The 18,883-nt window shown below is 44.4% G+C and overlaps 1 protein-coding gene across 2 annotated transcripts in view; it reads left to right on the top strand.

Annotated features, from left to right (window-relative positions):
* The first annotated feature begins 1,609 nt into the window (after nt 1-1,609).
* Nucleotides 1,610-18,883, top strand: part of Piezo2 (piezo type mechanosensitive ion channel component 2) — a 442,859-nt gene continuing 425,585 nt past the window's right edge. For both annotated transcript variants that reach the window (XM_008834681.3, XM_029564318.1), the window contains exon 1: nt 1,610-1,699. In XM_008834681.3, coding sequence (XP_008832903.1) covers nt 1,636-1,699 — 64 coding nt within the window. In that variant the 5' untranslated portion in view covers nt 1,610-1,635. The remainder of the gene's footprint in view (nt 1,700-18,883) is intronic.

Below are 18,883 nucleotides of genomic sequence, written 5' to 3'. Positions count from 1 at the left end.
CATATTCAGTGAGCACCCCAAACTAGTCCATTCTTGAATATTCTTAAAACCAGAACCAGATCACACTAGGTCTTGTCTAGAAAGCAAGTGAATGGGAGGCCATTAGGAGAATGCCCTCAGCACAGTCATAGGGTCAGGCTTTCTACAGAACCTCAACAAGCAAAAAGCAAGACTGTGACGAAAACCAGAGTTCCATAAAGTGCCCAGTGCAGATGCTTGTCTGGACCTCCGCGGTCTTCTGAAAAAGACCCAAGATTGCCCAGAACCTTTACAGGGTGGCAGCTTCTCATTAAGTCAGACAAGGATGAAAGAGTTAGATGAATTTGGGTTCTAGGACTACCCCAGTGGTGTGGGCTTAGAGGTGGCAACCCCTTGAAGGTGTCCAATCCCTTAACTTCTGTCCAACCAAGCAGGTACTTCTTTCCTTAGTCCTCAACTGATTCGCTAGTGTTAGGCAGGCTTCAGGCCACTACAGGAGGACAGGAGGACAGGATGATCACTGGGAGACAGGACCCTGCAGAGATGCATGTCTGGGAAACCAGCAGCGGTTGGGAGCTAAGAGAGCGAGCCAAGGGTGCCCAGCCCACCTGGCCAACGTGGCCCGGCCTCTGCCAGAGCTCTGGGTGCAGCCGGGTGCAGCGGTGCAGGACACCTACTTCGCCAGGCGTGCGGGGGCGGGCTCGGCGTCTCCGGGAGCCGCCTTCCCATTGGTCCCGGGACACGCCCGCCCCGAGTGAGGGCTTGCAAAGTTTCATTGAAGGTGGAGAACTGCGCGCCTGCCCGGGAGCCTGGGCTGCACGGCTCGGGCGAGGCTGCAAGGCAGGGGCTGGGGACGCGTTGGGCATCTGCACCGCGCGGTGGCTTTCTTGTCTGTCTAAAGTCCAGGCGGTGGCGCGGCGCATGGTGCGCCGGGGTTTCGGTTCCTGTCCACGCTTGCAGGTTCTTCGCAGTGAGGACGGGACTCGCAGCCCCGCGGGCCTGTAGCACAATCCGGCGTGTGGGGGATGATTCTGCGCACCCCGCAGCTCCGGCCCAGCTCTTCCAGGCCCGAAGCTGGGGGGCGCTGAGGCCGAGCGGAGCTGCCGCTCAGCGATCCGCCCGAGCCCGGGGCGGCAGGGCGAGGCTCGGAGAGCGCCGGGCAGCCTCGAGCGTCCCAGGAGCGGTGCAGCCTGCGTGGGCATCTGGGACCAGACACGCTGGCTTTGGAGTTCTGCTAGAAACTCCCGGTGGTCCCAGGACGCTGCTGCTGCGCCAGAGCCCGGCAGGGGACAGCTACTTTCCTGGTCCCCTCTTCTAGCCGCATCCATTCCAGGACCTTCCCAAAGTATCTGTCCATCCGCTGCTGCCCAGGAGACCCTAGAAGCATCCGCCGCGGGATTCCGTTTACCCACTTGATGGGCGGCCCCCAGGGGCTGCGGCGCCTGGCTAGGTTGTTGCAGAGAGCCGAGTGAGCCGCGGCCCGGAGCTGGTCCAGCGCGCCCTCGGGGCGGAGAGCGCCGCGCCCTCCGAGGCCATGCCAGCGAGGCTGCGAGCCGTCGGCCGCATGAGGCCCTAGACGATCATGGGCCTGGCGTCCCAGCTCTAGGGACCTTCCAATCTCGACCCTCTGCTCCGACCTCTAGGACCCAAGACGCGATGGCCTCGGAAGTGGTGTGCGGGCTGGTCTTCAGACTGCTGCTCCCCATCTGCCTGGCAGTAGGTGAGTCTGGTGGGTTTATGGAAGTGACTAGGGAAGACCAAGGGCCGCCTGGACCGGGGCTTCCTAGCAACTTTAGGGGGTCCGGAGCTCCCAGATTCCGTTTCAGTAGCCGGCGGCGCGGTCCGAAGGGCAGGGGCATCCGAGGCGCGCTGTGCTGGGTGTCACATCACAGCCTGGCGCTCTAACTTCAGAATCTAGGGCGCATGATCTGGGTCTATCTTATGGGACAGATGCAGCATCCCACTGACAGGGATTGGCATTCTCGGGGGGCTGTTCTGTTAAATCTAGTCTCTCCTGAACTTTCTCTAGTGTCTTTGTGCCCAAAGGACACTAGTCGCGGGGCTGCAAGGTGTTTGTAGAACCCCTTGGTAAGTACAATACAGACTCCTCTAGCATCCTTCTCCTTCCCCAGGGTCCCCAGACAGCACATTGTGCAACCAAAAGGTTGTCAGGCCATCTCTCCTCCAGTCTGTACTCCAGCAACCGAGGAGGAAGAAGTGAAGGATTCCAATAGCCATAAAAATAAAAGACCAGGCACAGGAAACTGCCTTGATGATTCTTTATTTTACCTCCACAAAAGCCTCCACTTACCCTGAAAAGTGCAGGATGCTGAGGTTGAAGACCGACCAGTTCTAGTCCCGCCCTCTTGGCACCAACCCTTTCCAGATATTTAAAGGATTAGAAAGTAGGGTTGGAACTCCCTGGAGCAGACTGAGTTAAGAAAGGCCCGTGGAGAGACTCAGTGATGTTCCAAGGAGCGCTTCCAGTTACCAGGCCTGGCAGGGAGTTGAAGTAGGTGACAGGGTTGGCAGGTCTAAAGACTACAGCCTCAGCAGTGCTAGGAGGGCAGGAGTCTAAGTTTCTACACAGTGAGAGTCAATCCTAAGAATGATGAATCCTCAGTGCCTGACTTTCCCTCTACCCCGACCAGAACCAGAAAGTAGAACACTTTTTACCAAGCAGTTGTGTTTGCAAATACATTCATGTCTTCCCACAAAAGGACACTTTTTTCCTCTTGGCAGAGCCAGATGACTCTGTGATAAATGTGTTGTTCGAGTAATTGAAAGGAAGTTCTAGTGTTTAAAGTAGGCAGGAATAAATACTTTAGTGAGGTACTCCTCTGCAAGGCCTCAGAGCAAGAAACCGCCATGGAAAAATGGGGCTCTTCCAGAAGAGTTATCTCTGTCATATGAGGGTCTGCCCTTGGAGGGCGGCAGGGAAGGCTGATGGTGTTGGGGAAGGCTGGTGTTGACCGAGATGGTGAAGATGGTGAAATTCCAGTTTCCAAACAGAACCTCTTGGCTGAAATCTTTGTTAGTGTGCAGGAGGAGCACTGTTTCCACAAAACCAGTGTGAAGTGCTCCCGTATCAGTTTGGATAGCCACTTTATAAAGTTTCTTTGGGTGCTTGGCATGTAAGTAATGTGTTCCTCAGTCATCTCTCTTTGAAGCACCTGACACCTTTCCTGGCACATTTCAGATTTGGATTTGTGGACTAGAAGCTGGTTCCCAGTTCGCAGGAAGATTTTAAATGTTGGAGGAGGGGCCCTTGGGTTGGAAGCTGCTCTCCACTGCTCCCTCAGCCTTTCCACCTCTTGCACTTCTCTAGGCCCATCCCTCTTCCCTCACTGGCCTTGGTAGTCTCAACCCTCTCCTGGGGCAGCAGCTTGCAGTGACTGTTGGAAGAGTTAGGAAGGTGGCCACCCACAACCAGCTCTGTCCATTGTGAACTGACAGCAAAGAATGGTCCCTTGATTGCCTGTCATCCTGTTTTGAGTTTTGGCTTCTGCAGTACTCAGCTCGACCTCCTCCTCAAGCCACTGGGACTGGGCAGTCATTCCTACTAAGCTTTGGTGATGCACTTCTAGAGTCCTTTAGTGAGCTCATTGCACTCAGTCCTCTAGAGGAGAGTGCTGTAGTCCCAAGGCTCCAGGGGAACTGGAGAAAAGCAAGAATATCACCCCAAGGCTGTTGACCCAGCACCATCATGCCCCCACTTCTTCCACAGCCTTTCTCTGCACACTGTCCACCGCTCACAAGCTGGGGCCCAAGGCTGACTAGAGCTCAGGATGCAGGTGGAGTCTGTACTAAGGCCAGGATTTTCTTGGGAGGAGCTGGACTTGCAGGGGCTCCAGGATAGTAGCCCCCACTCTACTCTGCTTCCTTGCTGTTTCCTACACAGCTGAGCCAGCTCAGGGGACTTGGGGGGCCACCTCCCCTGTTCGGTTTCCTCTACACCGCCACACTTCTGTGGGTCCAAGGAGGTATGGGAGCATGTTAACATCTATGTTAGCATATAAGAGTGTGTAAGAGTGTATGTTTGTGTGTAAGTACATGAGTGTGACATGGTATGAATGCATGTTAGGGTAGAGGGTAGTAGAGCTTAGCCTAGAGCCTGTGACTTCTGCCAGCCTCCCAAAAGACTGACCTAGGGGAAAGGGAGTAGGAGGAGTCCCTGGCTGGACAGAGAAGAGCTCCTGGGGTCCACCCTGTTAGTGTCTGATGTTAGTCCCTGGGCTGCTGCTTGGAAAAGATGGTACAGGTCCTCAGATGCATGTGCCTAGAACCACTGTACTCAAGTGGGCTGGGTAGGTGGCACCTTATTTGAGCACTAGATTCTCTTCTAGAGGAAGTGGAGATTTTCAAGGTTATTGAGGATTTTTAGGTCTGCCTACTCCCAAGGTGCCACTAAATCAAATATTCAGGCTTCCCTAATATCCTGGGCATGGGGAGTGCAATGATGTCTTGCCATTAGAATCGATTTTGCATTTTAGTCCTCTATTTTTATACCCAAGCAAGACGGGCTTCAAAGCCCAGCCTTTGTAGAAATTTATATACATTTCTTTTGAAGCTCTTTCTCTCACAGGACATTGAAATTTTCCTGCGAGGTGCCCTACCCTTTTCAGCTAATGACTGATATTAACAATTAACTAGCTTTGCATCTAACCTGATGCTTAAGATTTTTTAAAAAAAATTTTCTCTGTACAAGATATTAAAAGGAAAGTGATAAGTGATATTAGGTACCATCTATTCAGGTGTTATGTGACTCGAGTGTTAAAAACAAAACAAGTCATAATAGAATATGTTGTTTACCTTTCACAATGAACATCTGCTGACAGATGTGACTATCTCCATAGACATGGACACTTCAAATTATCTCCAGAATAATTATTAACTACTTGGTAGCCATTTTTATTTCTTTCACATTCATAACATGAAAAAGAACAACAAAATTTATATAATATGATGCAATCTTGAGTAGTTATACTAATAACTGATCACTGTTGAATACTTTATGTATATTTTCTTTTAATATGATTCTGATTTCCAACTCGTGTTTTCTTTTCCTGATGTTGGGGATTGAACATGGGGATTTGCCAATGCTAAGTACTGTTCCACCTACCTGGTTATCTTGAGGCAAATGATTTGAAGCTATCCCAGGATTAGGAAGGGCATTTTTATTCAGATACTTCTGACCCATTTGTTCCATCTTGCCTAGAGTTCTGGATGGATGTCTGAAAGAACTGACTTGCTCACTGTCAGGGGATGTGGGTGGACCTGAGCTTGGACAGTAGTCTTGCTGATCTTTTACAAACTATTTAGCCCCACTAACCCTCCAGTTCATGCTCCCCTTACAGGAAAAGCCAGAGTTTAGAATGAACAGGGCAGACAGAGAATTGAGTAACTTTAGAAAAATAAACCAAGTGACCAACCAACTAGTGTTCTAACAAAAAGTTATATATCTGGGTAATATTGCAAATCTCAACATAGTGTCCAAAACTCCCTTGAGAGGTAATTGATTAAAAACATGGGGCCACTTTTGATACATGGATAGTTATGACTCCCAACATTTCTTTTTATAGCAAAATTTCCCTATTAGCAGATATCATTTTTAAATCATACTGTACACTGTCCAAAAATGATTCATTGAAAAAATTTCAAATAATTTTGGTTTGGGTCGCATCTTTTCAGCCTGCTTGTTAACTGTTCTCAGAAATGAAAGGCTTACACATTTAAAGTTTGATCCTAGAATCAAACATTTCAACCCAGGTGAGCATGAGCATGTGAGCGCTGGAGGCCCCGATTCCGTGTCCCTTATGTCATTTTGTATACTGCTTTGAAGGAAGTGCCTTTACTCAGGCAGAGGCCAGCAGATTGCCTTGGACTTCACCTTTGGGCATGGATGAGTTACCAGTTGGCACTGTCCTTGTAGCCTTCAGTAATAATCCTAGAGTCATTTTTGCTAGTTAGTTCCTCTTTCTTCTTGTAAAATGGAGTCATGATTACTACCTTCTCTGGATGGTTGTAAGACAGTGTGCCTAGGCACCTGTGTAATGCCCGCTATGCTGAGGGTGCTACATTGCATTAATGAAATCAGCAGAGGAGCTGGCCTGCTTACTCAGAATTCCAGACTAACTAGTGACATGGACCATGAGGAGGCAATAGGAGCTTCATGACAACACAACGTAGCACTTTGTAGGTCCAGATCTCAAAGTGAGTGCTTGTGATGGGCAGGATTTTTTTAAATCACCAGGATTTTTCTCACCAGTATAATGCAAAACTTTAGAGATCTTCTGATTAAGTAATATAATCTCCATAGGATTATATTGTTAGCGTTTATTTTTGTCTTTGTGACAGTATGTTCATAGTCTTAGTCAATGTGATTTTATTTTTTAGTGTGACATTTTCCTTTCAGATCCTTGTGCTCCTAACAGTTACCTGTCTGTGAAGTTTCATAGTAGTAATGTGTACAGTATTATAATTTTGCATTAATATTCAAAACTTAGAATAAATAACATAAGCATATCTAGACGCTTAAGAACAATTAATAACAAAACAATGATGCTATGTGTGCCATGTACAATCCAGTATTAAGTTTTGTAAGATTTACAGATTTAAGCTACTGTTTTGAGGATGTGGAATCAAGCAAAGAAAGTAAAGATCTCATTTGGATAGAGGCTAAATAAAAGCTGAGTTAGAAAACCCTTGAAAAGTATTTGGCCATCCCCTTTGAGGTTTGCTACATTTCTCAGAGTGCCTTGTAGTCTTGCAGACCCCCTCAGGACACGGGACAGTCAAAGGCTGGAGACCTGAAGCACACAGCAGACACCTGTGGAGAGAGCCACTGACACAGAGTTTGGAGCAATTCCAGGCTTTCTGAGCTGTCTAGTACTTATTTAATGACCCTAGCATATTGTAGAGCTGCATCTCTAGTCCCTTGCAATTAATAAATTATTTTTGAAATTTTAGAGATAGCATAATTTTGTACTTTTTTTCAAAAAAGTTTTGAAATTGCCTGTGTTAGCTTTCTATTTTACCTGCGATAACAGACTCACTTGGTTTCTGTTTTCAGTCCTTGTTCAGTTGTTTCTGTAGCAGCAGGAAGTGCTGGGTTCAAGAGGCTGCTTACTTCATGGTAACTAGGAAATAGGAAGAGAGAGAGAGAGAGAGAGAGAGAGCGCTAGGATGGGGGGCAGGGTCCTAAGGGCCATCTGTTCAAAGACATGGCCCTAGTGAACTAACTTCTTCCAACTAGGGACCCCCTCAAATGTTCTTCCACTACCTGCAGTAACTCCACAGGCTAAGGACTAGGCCTTCAATACCTGTGGGGAATATTCCAGATCCAAAGTATAGTACTGTATATAATATAGTTTACTAGTTTGAAACTGTGTTTCATGTCTCCTGTGTAATACCTGATTCCCTTCCTTCTTTTTCCTGATAGGGTGGTAAAGCTCATGGCTAATACCTGCTGTTTTTAAATTCTGCTTTAGACACAATTCTTCATGAAAGTAGTATATTATGGATGGACATATTTAAATGATTTTGCATATAAATTTGCCCATCTTAAGTATGTTTTACAAGATAGGATTGGGCTTTATCTTGTGGTTATATCTGCTGGTTTACTGACTGATAGGATTCTACCAGTCATCTGGGGGTTATTATTTTTTTACTGAGCTTTCTCTAACTTTCTTACAAAGTTATTGATTCTACGACTCAAACTGAGGTGATTGTCCCTTCTCTGATTTTTCAAGTTCAAAAGTCTGCATTCTGCTTTAAGTTCAATGTGGTCGACACCAAATATCCCACCATAGGCTTCTCTGATATGTACAGAAGTTCCAGCTATTTGGACAAGTCATCCCTTGGCTCCTTAACATGCACATTTTCAATAAGTCTGCTGTTACTATTGCATGTTAGGTGCAAATCTCATCCACCAAATTTATGAATCGGAGGTGTTCTGTTAGTGTGTCATTACTGTGTCATCCTTGTCCACAGATGGCCTTCATTGTGCATGCTGTGGATCCTGCAGCAGGCAGAGCCACAAGCAGCATCCTTGGCCTCTTCCTATGTTGCTCATGTGTGGAGCAGATGTCTGTACCATGCTTTGCTCAAAGCCCTCCAGATGCTATTGTTCAGAGGAGGGAACTTGGAATTTCTCCCCGGGGTCAGGTACACTTCTGCCTGAAGCTCAGTCAAATCAGGCAAATCATTGCTGCTTTCCCCACCTTCAACATGGCTTTGCTGTGAGTCCAGCAAATTCCCGTTCTTCTTTTCTCCTGTTGATAGGCCACCCTTTTGGTTCTGTTTTCCCGAGTCTTCTTATCTTAACAGGTTTCTCAGGAAAATGAGGCTCAGATAGAGGCAGTTTTATTTCTCTCACTTGGCAATGATCTGGAGTCAACCACAAACTTGTGAAGGAGCTCCAGCCCACACCAAGGGCCCAGTGTTTGCTCCTCTGTAGACCAGAAGTTAGATGGGGGCGGGGCTGTAGCCACCGACCTGGGGATCTTTCACTGCAGTGGGGACTGTTAGGCTTCAGGAAGCAGTGCCAAGAGGCAGCATTTCACTGAAAAAAGGCCAGGTAGGCATTGCTTCCATGATGGAAGATGGAGGGAGATGGGAAGCAGAAGAGTCGGACTCACAGAAGTCTGGGGCATCCATTGCCCACAGGGTTTTTAGAAGTGAAATTCGATGGACATCTCCTGAATTTTTACTTGATCTGTATTAAATGGAGAGGTTCTTGGTCATGTGAGCAGAATTCTAGCTTGGATTATCAAAATAGAATTGGACTCTCATCCAGTTCCCAGACATGACCCATACATCCAGAACCCCAACCCCGTTAAGGACTGTGAAGGACTTTGCCAAGAGGCCAATTACACTTGCGTTTTGCCTTTCTCATTGCATATCTTTGAAAAACAAGTCTGTTCATTTTAAGTGCAGATGTTTGGGGAATGATAAAATGGATATTTGTTACCCATAAATTAATGTATGTTATTTTTCTCCCTATCGTGGGGTAAGAGAGGTGTAAGTGACATTTTTAGGGGTCAGAAGATCACTGGGCATTTGGGGCTCATTAAGAAGAGCTCCAACAGAGAAAGCGACAAGTTTTTCTTAGGACTGGCTCTACAATCAGGAAATTAAACACAACAAGTATTAGTGCATATGGTTTCTGTGCTGGATAGCTTTAGCGTCAACTTGACACACGTGGGTTGAGGGAGCCTCAACTGGGGAATTGCCTTCATTGGATTGGCCTGTGGCCGTGTCCATGGGGCACCTTCTTGATTGTTGAGTGTGGTAGAGGGCCCAGCCCACTGTGGGTGGTGCCACCCCTGGGCAGGTGGGCCTGTGTTGCATTAGAAAGCAGGCTGAGAAGGGGCCAGGGAAGCAAGTAAGCAGCGATCCTCCATGGGCTGTGCTCCAGCTCCTACCTCCCGGTTCCTGCCCTGAGTTCCTACCTTGGGCTCCCTGATGAACTGTGACCTGGGAGATGTAAGACAAATAAACCCTATCGTCCCCAAGTTGGTAGTGGTCAGAGTGTTTTGTCACAGCAATGAAGAAACAAAATAAGACAGTTTCTCACAACAAAAGTAATTACACTAGCCTAACAGAGAACCCATGTTGAAAAGCTGGATTGTGTGCCTGTACAAATGGCTCTGCTGTGCAGATGTGTGACCTTGGTCAAGTTACTTCTCTGTTTTCTGTGTGTTTCATCTGTAAAATGAATGGATGATAAAAACAGCTTAGCTCCAAAGAGTGTTTCTAGCTTAGAGGACAGTGCATGCCCAGGGCTTTGAGCAGTGCCTTTGATATGATTTTAGCTTTTAATATTATAGACATTGAGACATTGTTTTAAGTTGAGTCAATGTGTTATCTAGTTTGAAGACCTGCTTACCAAGGCCATGAAGCCTCCATGCATAGATAATTTAGAGTTCCAGTCAATATGCCAGCTGTGGAACACAGTCTGTTTAAAGTTGTTTGTGCCTTGTGCTGACCCTCCTCACAGTCAGATACAATAGAGGCTTTTGTGCCTTTGTTTATTCTTACTTTGGTAACAGTGTGTCAGCTGTGACATATTTTCTCCTTCTTTAAGACTCTTTCCCAGGCAGAACACATTGTCCCCCACCTACCTGGTGCCTTGTTCACACTCACCACAATTTTGTTTCTAGGACCTTTCTTCACCCCTGAGGCTTTTGCAAGTTCAAGGACTTTGTGATCCTGGTTGACACCCCAGCATTAAACTTTTTAATATGTAGCAGACATTTAAGACATCTTTTTGAGTTATAGGCTTGTGTCAATGTGTTATCTAGTTTGAAGACCTTGAGTTATAGTTATGAACTGTGTGCGTTCATTCCATTACACCTGTCCACCAAGGCCTCTGAGACAGAAGGCCCTGAGCATATATTGACAATTGACTAGTAAAACACTCACTCCTTTTTTCTTCACTATATCAGAGGTCTGAATATAGACCTAAAGTCTAGCTTCCCTTAGTTATTGGTTTCTAAGTTCTTGAGTATAAAATTGACAGCAAGCTAATGTATGTGCTGTAACTTTCATAATGAGAATACTATCAGTATGGAAATTAATGCCTATTACCTGTTTCGCAGTGGATAGAGAAGGAAAAACCCATTTGATAATGTAAAGTTTGACCCGAGCAGCATCCTTGAAGTGCATATTATTTTTTAAAATGTTTTCAGCTCTTCTGGAACCACACACATCGATCTGTTTTCACTTGTGGTCAAATCCTTTAAGTCAGCAGTTTTGGCCACAGGTAGAGAAAAGAAGGAAGAATGTAGAGCCTTAACAAGCTGGTGAATTTTTACCAAAGTGCAGTAGAAATAAATTACAGCTACGTGCACAACTGAGTCGTCCTACCTCTTCCCTCCTGCTTTGCCCAGACGATACCTGACTGCTTGCTGCGGCTGGCTCAGGTGTTGCTGCAGGAACGTGTACTCCTTAGAGAATATAAGTAGGGAGTCCTTGGAAAAGGATCCTGGTCTAGCAGGCTAATGAGCAATCTGGATCCCATTAATAATGAGCTGTGTGACTGCCTTCCACTCGTGATGACATCATCTCTATGAGTTCATGATTCTCACAGTGTTATTTCTCCCTATCCACTTTTGAATGTGAGTGCTGTGACTGAAGATCACTATTTCACATACAACACATAAGAATCTGTGAATCTACGTAATCTAAGTGGCTCTGGTTTCTTCAGGGCCTCCTTACTTACATGGCCCTCAAAGAGAAGTTAGGAACTGATAAGAAAAACAATTTTTTTTTACTATGTAGCTGAGTAAGAATTTACAGACCAGTTTATAAAGGAGAGGCATTCTAATTTAGTCTTTTAATTTCTATAGTCTTGAGTCTGGTAGATTATGCATCACCAGTAATGGCAATAGGACAACAAATTGTGTGATCACATTTGGTTTTATACTGGCAGCATGTATTTCTGCAGAAATAAAGGACTTTTACATGCCTATAAAGAAAGCCAGGGGCTGGAGAGATGGCTTAATAGTTAAGAGCACTTGCTGCCCTTGTAGAAACTGCTCTTGCAGAGAACTCAGGTTTGATTCCTAGCACCCACAAGGCGGCTAACAACCATCCATAACTCCAGTTCCAGGGAATCTGATGCCTTCTTCTTACCTCTCGGGTGCATGTATGCACATGTAGGCAATATGCTCATACATATAAAATTTAAAAAATATTAAAAAAAATAAAGCCTAACTATAGTAGTGTGGTAACTGAAGCTGACTGGTCTTATCGGGACATAGATTTGTCTAAGAAAGATTTAAATAAGAAGTTATACTGAATAAAATGGTGGCTTTAATCTTGTGATACTACCACAACAGTGTAGACCATGGGAGATCTTTGTTAGATAAATCTGTTACCCATAGAAGTAAAGGGAGTGCGTCACAGAATCTTCAGATGTGTCAGCAGTGTGAGCTTTCTGACCTTCAAAGGCCAAGCCTGCCTGCCTCCCTCCCTCCTTCCCTTCCTTCCTTCTTTCCTTCCTTCCTCCCCACCCCCTCCCTCCCTCTTCCTCCTCTTCCTCCTCTCCTTCCTCCTCCTCCTCCTATAAGCTAAATTTGTCCACTTGCTCACACTGGACTCATTCTGATGCCTCCTATTGGCCTTGAAGCCCAAAATCTAAGCAGTAAAACCTTCCTAGCTAGTGCCAGACTTGCTACCTGCATGCCAGATCAATCGACTTGCCTCCGGTACACAGCCTCTGGCTACCATCTTCTACTAGGAGACAGGATTGTAGGTTAGATTACATGGCTATGAAAAGAGGGGTTGCCATAAAATGGGGGTGTTTTAATTGTGAATCAGTGCTTTACTGAAAGCTCTAGCTCCTTAGAACCAAAAACTTCTTTAACAATCAGTTTCAAAGCATCACACAGCTTGGCTGCTGCATTTCCTCAGGGGCACATTGCATTTTTCACCTGTGCTGGCCCTTTCTAACTACATCCCCCATAATAGTTAGCGTTGGTTGTCAACTTGGCACACCTGTGGAGAACTTCCATAGGAATTCCACCCCTCTGGGGCATTTTGTTGATTGTTAATGATGGAGGAGGGCCTAGCCCACTGTGGAAAGTGCCAACCCTGGACAGGTGACCCTGGGTTTTATAAGAAATATAGCTGAGCAGAAGGAGGAAGGAAGTCAGCAAGCAATGTTCCGACATGGTCTCTGCTTCTGTTCCTGCCTCCAGTTTCCTACCCTGCTTAAATTCCTGCCTTTGCTTCGGTCGGTGATGGACTGGAATCATGACGTGTAAACCAAAAGCCCACTCCCAAGTTGGTCAATGCTTTATTTACAGCAACAGAAATCCCCCTGCCCTGTACTCGCTCCTTCACTGGAATTCATTTAGAAATGCTTTAGGTTATTTTATACATTACACAATTCACAGTTATGTGCAGTAATACAGGCCTGTGATCTTAAGGTTTGGGAGACTGAGGGAAGAAGATGGTGAGTTCAAGTCTAGCCTAAACTACATAGTTATATCTTGTCTTTGAAAAAAAAAAAAAGGAAAAGAAAAAAAAGAGAGCCACAGGCTAGGGATGTAGCTCAGTGGTAGAACATTTGCCTAGCATGTGCAAGGCGCTGGGCTTAATAGCCTGAACTTCAAGCAAATAAAACAACAAAACAAAACAAAATCCCACTCTTGCAGTGTACCAGTTTCCTGCCATCGTGTTTATTTCTAAAGATGTAACGCAGTCCTTAAAAGCATTTCTTCAATTGGATGTCAGCCTGGTGCAGTGGCACGCACATATTACTCTAGTTGGGAAGTAGAGGCAGGATGATCAGGAGTTCATGGTCAGCTTTGGCTCCACAGCAAGTTCAAGGCCTGCCTGGGTTACATGATACCCTGTCTTGGAACACTCCTCCTCAAAAAAAAAAAAAAATTAAAATAGTTTGGGCAATTATGTTTAGAATCAATTTATCATCTGTCTGTCTATCTATCTATCTATCTATCTATCTACCTTCATCTGTCCATCTGTCTTACCAAGACTATTACATAGAGGGCAACAAATCTTAGATTTTACCTTATCATTGTAACACTGGAATATTCATGCTAATATAGCCCTACTTAGATTTTTATGTTGAATTAGTCCTGAAAATTATATTTTAAATGTTGTGCTAGTATTTTAAGGCAGAAGAATTCTAGTCAAGCAAATTTTTCTTGGAGTATTTTTCTAATGCGAGCCACACTATAATAATATTTCATAAATTTCAAAATGCACATAATTTCTTAAACATATTTTTATTGAATTTTAATCATATTTAGATACCCTCCTGTATCTGCATCCCCCCTTACTAAACCCCCACAAAATTTCCTGAACTTCTCTCTCTCTCGCTTGCTCTCTCTCTCTCTCCTCTCTCTCTCTTTCCATATATGTATATGCCTATAGACTCCGGTTTGTGTCCCCAAATGCCCTTTACTGTGGGTTCATCCACTGGAGCTTGGTCAGCCTACCAAAAGCATTACCCTTAAAAGAGACTGAATCTCCCCTTCCCAGCAGCTGTCAGTTGCCAATAGTTCCTCAGGTACGATTGGGTTTCTTACCCACTTAGCCATGTCTATGCTGGGATTTTGTCTAGCTTGAGCTTATGTGGGACTTGTGCATGCTGTCACCATTGCTGTGAGTTCATATGACTAACTGACCATCTGTCTGGAAAACTGTTTCCTTGTGGTCATCTACCACCTCTTACTCTTACAGTCTTTCTGCCCCTTCTTCCACAATGATCCCTAAGCCTGAGAGGCAAAAGTTTGATGTAGGTGTGCTATTTAGGGATACGCAGTATGTAGCTTCTTATTTTCTGCACATTGACCAGTTGTGGTTTCTGTGTTATCACCACCATCTGCTGCATAAGGAAGCGTCTCTGCTGAGAGCTGAGAGATGCATTAATTTATAGGTATAGCAATAACTCATTAGAAATCAGTTTAATACAATGTCTGTTTAGCAGAATAATTGTATTAGGCTTTCTCAAACGACCTGTGAGCTGTCTAGTCTGAAGTTCCTTGGCCTGATATCAAGATACTGTATGGTTTCCAACCTATGTAGTGAACCTTATGTTCATTTAGAAAGAAGTTGGTTACTCCTGTAATATTCAAGTCACTATTTCTCTGGTGGGCGTATCTTGCCAGGCCAGTTGTTCTTGTAGCTTCAGGATTCATAGTTAGATAAGGTTCATGATGGATTTTCTCTTCAGGTAGCTTGCATAGCACCTTCCAACAACACTATAAAAGCTAGATAGTAGAAACTTTGAAGTCTGTACCAGCTTGATTTCTCCTTATTTGTTCTATAATGGTATATGTACTATCTTCAGCAGTAGAGTCTTACCATCAAGTTCTGGTGGGTAACCAAGAGCAGGGACAATGGCCAGTATTGTTTGATGGTCTGTGACCAGCTTGATTTCTCCTTATTTGTTCTATAATGGTATATGTACTATCTTCAGCAGTAGAGTCTTACCATCAAGTTCTGGTGGGTAACCAAGAGCAGGGACAATGGCCAGTATTGTTTGATGGTCTGTGGGACCCCTGGTCAATAGCTTAATCAAAAACATCAAAACATATTTGAAGTACTTTTTTATGTCTATTGGTGATTTTGTTTCTTTTTTTGGAGACAAATCTCTCTGTAGCCCCAGCTGGCCTGGAACTCACTATGTAGACCAGATTGGTGTCAATTTCACTGAGATTTGCCTGCCTCTGCCTCTTGAGTGCTTGGACTAAAGGTTCATGCCACCATACCTGGCAGATTTTGTTTATTTCAATCACTTTGAAAAAAATCATCAGCTGTTTTTTTTATTAAGTTTCCTGTCCTCCTCCTGAGATCTAGTCACAGTTCATAGAAATCATCCAAACAGTACAGCAATGGGAAAGTGTATACACCCACCTCATGCTACCTTAAAATAGCAACTGCTTTTGCCTACTCTAGATGTCAAAGGAAAGACATGCCTAAGTTTTGTTGATTCCTATCTCTTTATCATTTTTGACATGACGGCTTTCTAGGCTTCTTTCCTAGCTAGTAACCCCCACCCCCAAAGTTTAATAATTAAAAATATTCTTACTGTGAAGGTCTTTACGTATTACTACATTCTTTCTCTGTGTAGTTTTCATTTAGCTGTTGGTATTTCATCTCATTTCTTATTAGAAACATAAGAAGAGAGGTCTTTGTTTGCCTCGATTTTTTTTTTCTCCTGAAAAATCAAACCACATGGTCGGGGATGGTTTGAAAGAGTGGTTTAGATCCTTGCCTGTGGCATCTGTGGCTTAGTACTGATCCCTTTGGGTTATCTATCGATCTTCTTACACATTATTCCTCCCATATCATCTGTTGTTTGGGACTCTGAATTTTATGACACAGTTCCTTTTTGGAAGCAGTTTTACTTTGTATAGACTTTTGATGTCTTCTTTAAAATGCTTTAAAAATTTATTCTTTGCCAGTTTTATACAGATACACACATATATATGTGTGTGTGTATATATATATACATAATGTATTCTGATCATATTAACCCATGTTACCCTATCTTATCCCTCTTTTACTCTCTTCTTCCCAACCAGCCCTTCCTACTTTCATGTTGTTTTGTGTATGACCCACAGAATTTAATTAGGGCTGCTTGCATGAGCGTGGGTGGAAGGTTATTTACTGCAGCATGGGTGACTTAGCATTGGCCACACCACTGAAGAATATGACTCTCATTCCCCCAACAATAATTAACTGTCGGTAGCTCCTCAGCCATGTATGGAGCTTCATAAGCCCCTGGAACCACTAACGATGGAAAGTTGACAGCCCTCATCTTATGCAGGTGTTCTGCACATAACTACACCTGTTGTGAGTTCAAGAGTCTATCATTTCCAGAAGAACGTGTTTTGCCGTATTCTTCTCTAGTCTCCAGCCTTTACATTCTTTTTTGCCTCTTGGGCCTCCCAATACATAGTATTGAGATTTTCATTTAATAACCCATGGCTTCTGAGAGTAACATTATCCACCCATTCAATGTACCTCCATTCAAACTCTTGTTTTAAATAAAAAACAATATGTATTTTTTATTTTTTTGAGATTTTCATACATGAGTATTATTGTCTCATTACCACACCTCCCATCACTTCCAACTCCTCCTATAACCCCCTACTCTTTTATAATTTCTCTTTTCAAAAATTTTTAAATATTTTATTATTTTTATTTTTATATGCATGAGTGTATTGCTTGCATTTATGTGAGTGCACTCATGTTGTGCAGTGCCACAGAGGTCAGAAGAGGACATCGGATTCTCCTGGAGCTGGAGTTAAGGATGGTTTGTAGCCACCATGTGGGTGCTGGAAATTGAACCTGGGTCCTCTGCAAGAGCAGTCAGTGTTAACCACTGAGCTATCTCTCCAGCCCCTCTTTTTGAAATTCTTATCCTCTTCTTTAATTATTTATTTAAAAATAAAACAAATTGTTTTATGAAGTCGATATTTAGCAGCTGTAGAATGCCTGAAAATGGCTGGGCTAGATGTCTACATCTAGGAGCAACAGAGGGACCACACAATAAGACAGTTAAACTGAGCTGGACTGCCATGGAACTCTCACTTCCAGGATCCTCACAAGGGCATTTCTTTTAGTCCTCTCTGTAATTCATCTCCACATGCAGGACACAGGGATCTTGGTAACAATTAAGTCAGGTACTGTTCTTCCAGCATTTTCTCATTTCACCTCAGAAACATTTTCCTTAACTTGTGAAGCCCAGGGTTCCCATGTCCTTGGGCACAAAGTTGCTTTTATCACTCAGATATGGAGAATTTGTTCTGGCTACCAGGTCTGATACTGTACCCAAGACTCTACTGTAATGGCGCCCTTCAGTTGTGCCTTTGCACTTTACCTGAGCATCACCCTGCTCACTCACAGCCCCGGCCTGCTCAGTGCACAGCTCACTCTACTTTGTCTGTCTCACTTCATGATAATGGGCTTGCTTGTCATCATCTGTCTTCATTTTCTCTAATTTCCTTAGGCTAATGTGTTTATTGCAGGGAGACTAGAACCTGGCTTGTCTTCTGCCCTGCCGTGGTCACAGCATCTCAGGTGAGCCCAGCCAGCATTAAATACCCAGCCCCTCAGTGCAGTGCCTTACAGGCTGTCATAGCAACAGTGGAAATGGTACCTCCATGTTCACTCCTTCTTTCCTCCAACTGAGGCTCATTTTCCTCATCTGCAAAATAGAAGTGATAATAGTATATATCACACAGGGTAACTGGGAATTCTAAAAATTGTGTGGAGCTGGAGTATCTTGAAATGGTAGAGAACTTGACTACCATGTTCTCAAGGTCCTGGGTTCCATCCTCAGCACTGAAAAAGTTAACTAATACATTTAATATTCTGTTAAAAGTATCAGGAACATAGTAAGCATTTTTCCAACTTTAAATATTGTGAGGTTGATATTTCATTGAATCATTCACCTCATATTTATTGCTCAAGCAGTACAGAAGAGATCCAAAACATGGCGCCTGCCCTGAGATTTTCTTTCCAGTCATGTCCAACCTTTGGACATTGTGACATGGCATTGTTATCTACAAAGTTCAGACTTGAGAACTGTGAAACTGAATTACAAAAAATATTCAAAAATTGTTTAAGCTTATGATTTTATGTTGGGCCACATTCATAACTATCCTTGGCCACTTGTGACCATGGTGGCACATGCTGCCAGAAACCTGAGTAGCCCAGACTTTGTAGTGCTTGGAGTGGAAGATGGCTAATGGTGGTCACCAGTGTGTGTTGCGAGTGTTATGAATGATGGGACAAGCTGACCCAGAGATTCTTGTTGTATGGACTCAGGAGCTCCTGTTGTGTGTTCGGTGCTCTTTGACAGGCCTGAGGGACACTAGAATGACCGTCACCATACTGGCCCCTGGAGCTCTGTCTAGTATATGAAATGACATGGTCCTACTGAACAGGGAAGAAGCACAACTCATCACCAAAACCCTTCTCAGAAGTGATTCAGTTGACAAAACTGTAGCCCCCCCACCCCCGCCCCAAATGGTGTTGACACTTCTGGGAATATCAACTTTAAAACATGGGGACAGAGGCTTTAAACTCAAGCAGCCAGCATTTGTGTGGAGAGTTATTTGGGTCAGCTCCTTGTGTTGCTCCCCTCTAGTGGGCAGTGGCAGAGAGAGGATGGGGCTGTAACTGAGCTGCTTTGAATGTCCTAAGCACATGTAGCTGCTGAATTCAAGAGTGATACAGGGGCTCTGGGGTAGTCCAGTGGCATAGCCTGAGATCAGGTGTGCTTAGGGTGTGCCAGGCAGGGTTTCCAACTCATGGCCCACGACATGCAGCCACGTGTAGCCTGGTAGAGCCATGAATGCAGCCCGACGTGAAATCAGACATAAATACACTTAAAACATTGTGAGATTTTTTTAAAAAT

The sequence above is a fragment of the Nannospalax galili genome, unplaced genomic scaffold, assembly GCF_000622305.1.
Source record: "Nannospalax galili isolate Female #2095 unplaced genomic scaffold, S.galili_v1.0 scaffold155, whole genome shotgun sequence".
Taxonomy (NCBI): domain Eukaryota; kingdom Metazoa; phylum Chordata; class Mammalia; order Rodentia; family Spalacidae; genus Nannospalax; species Nannospalax galili.
Note: the sequence above shows the minus strand (reverse complement) of the source record. Positions and strands in the feature narration are given on the sequence as shown.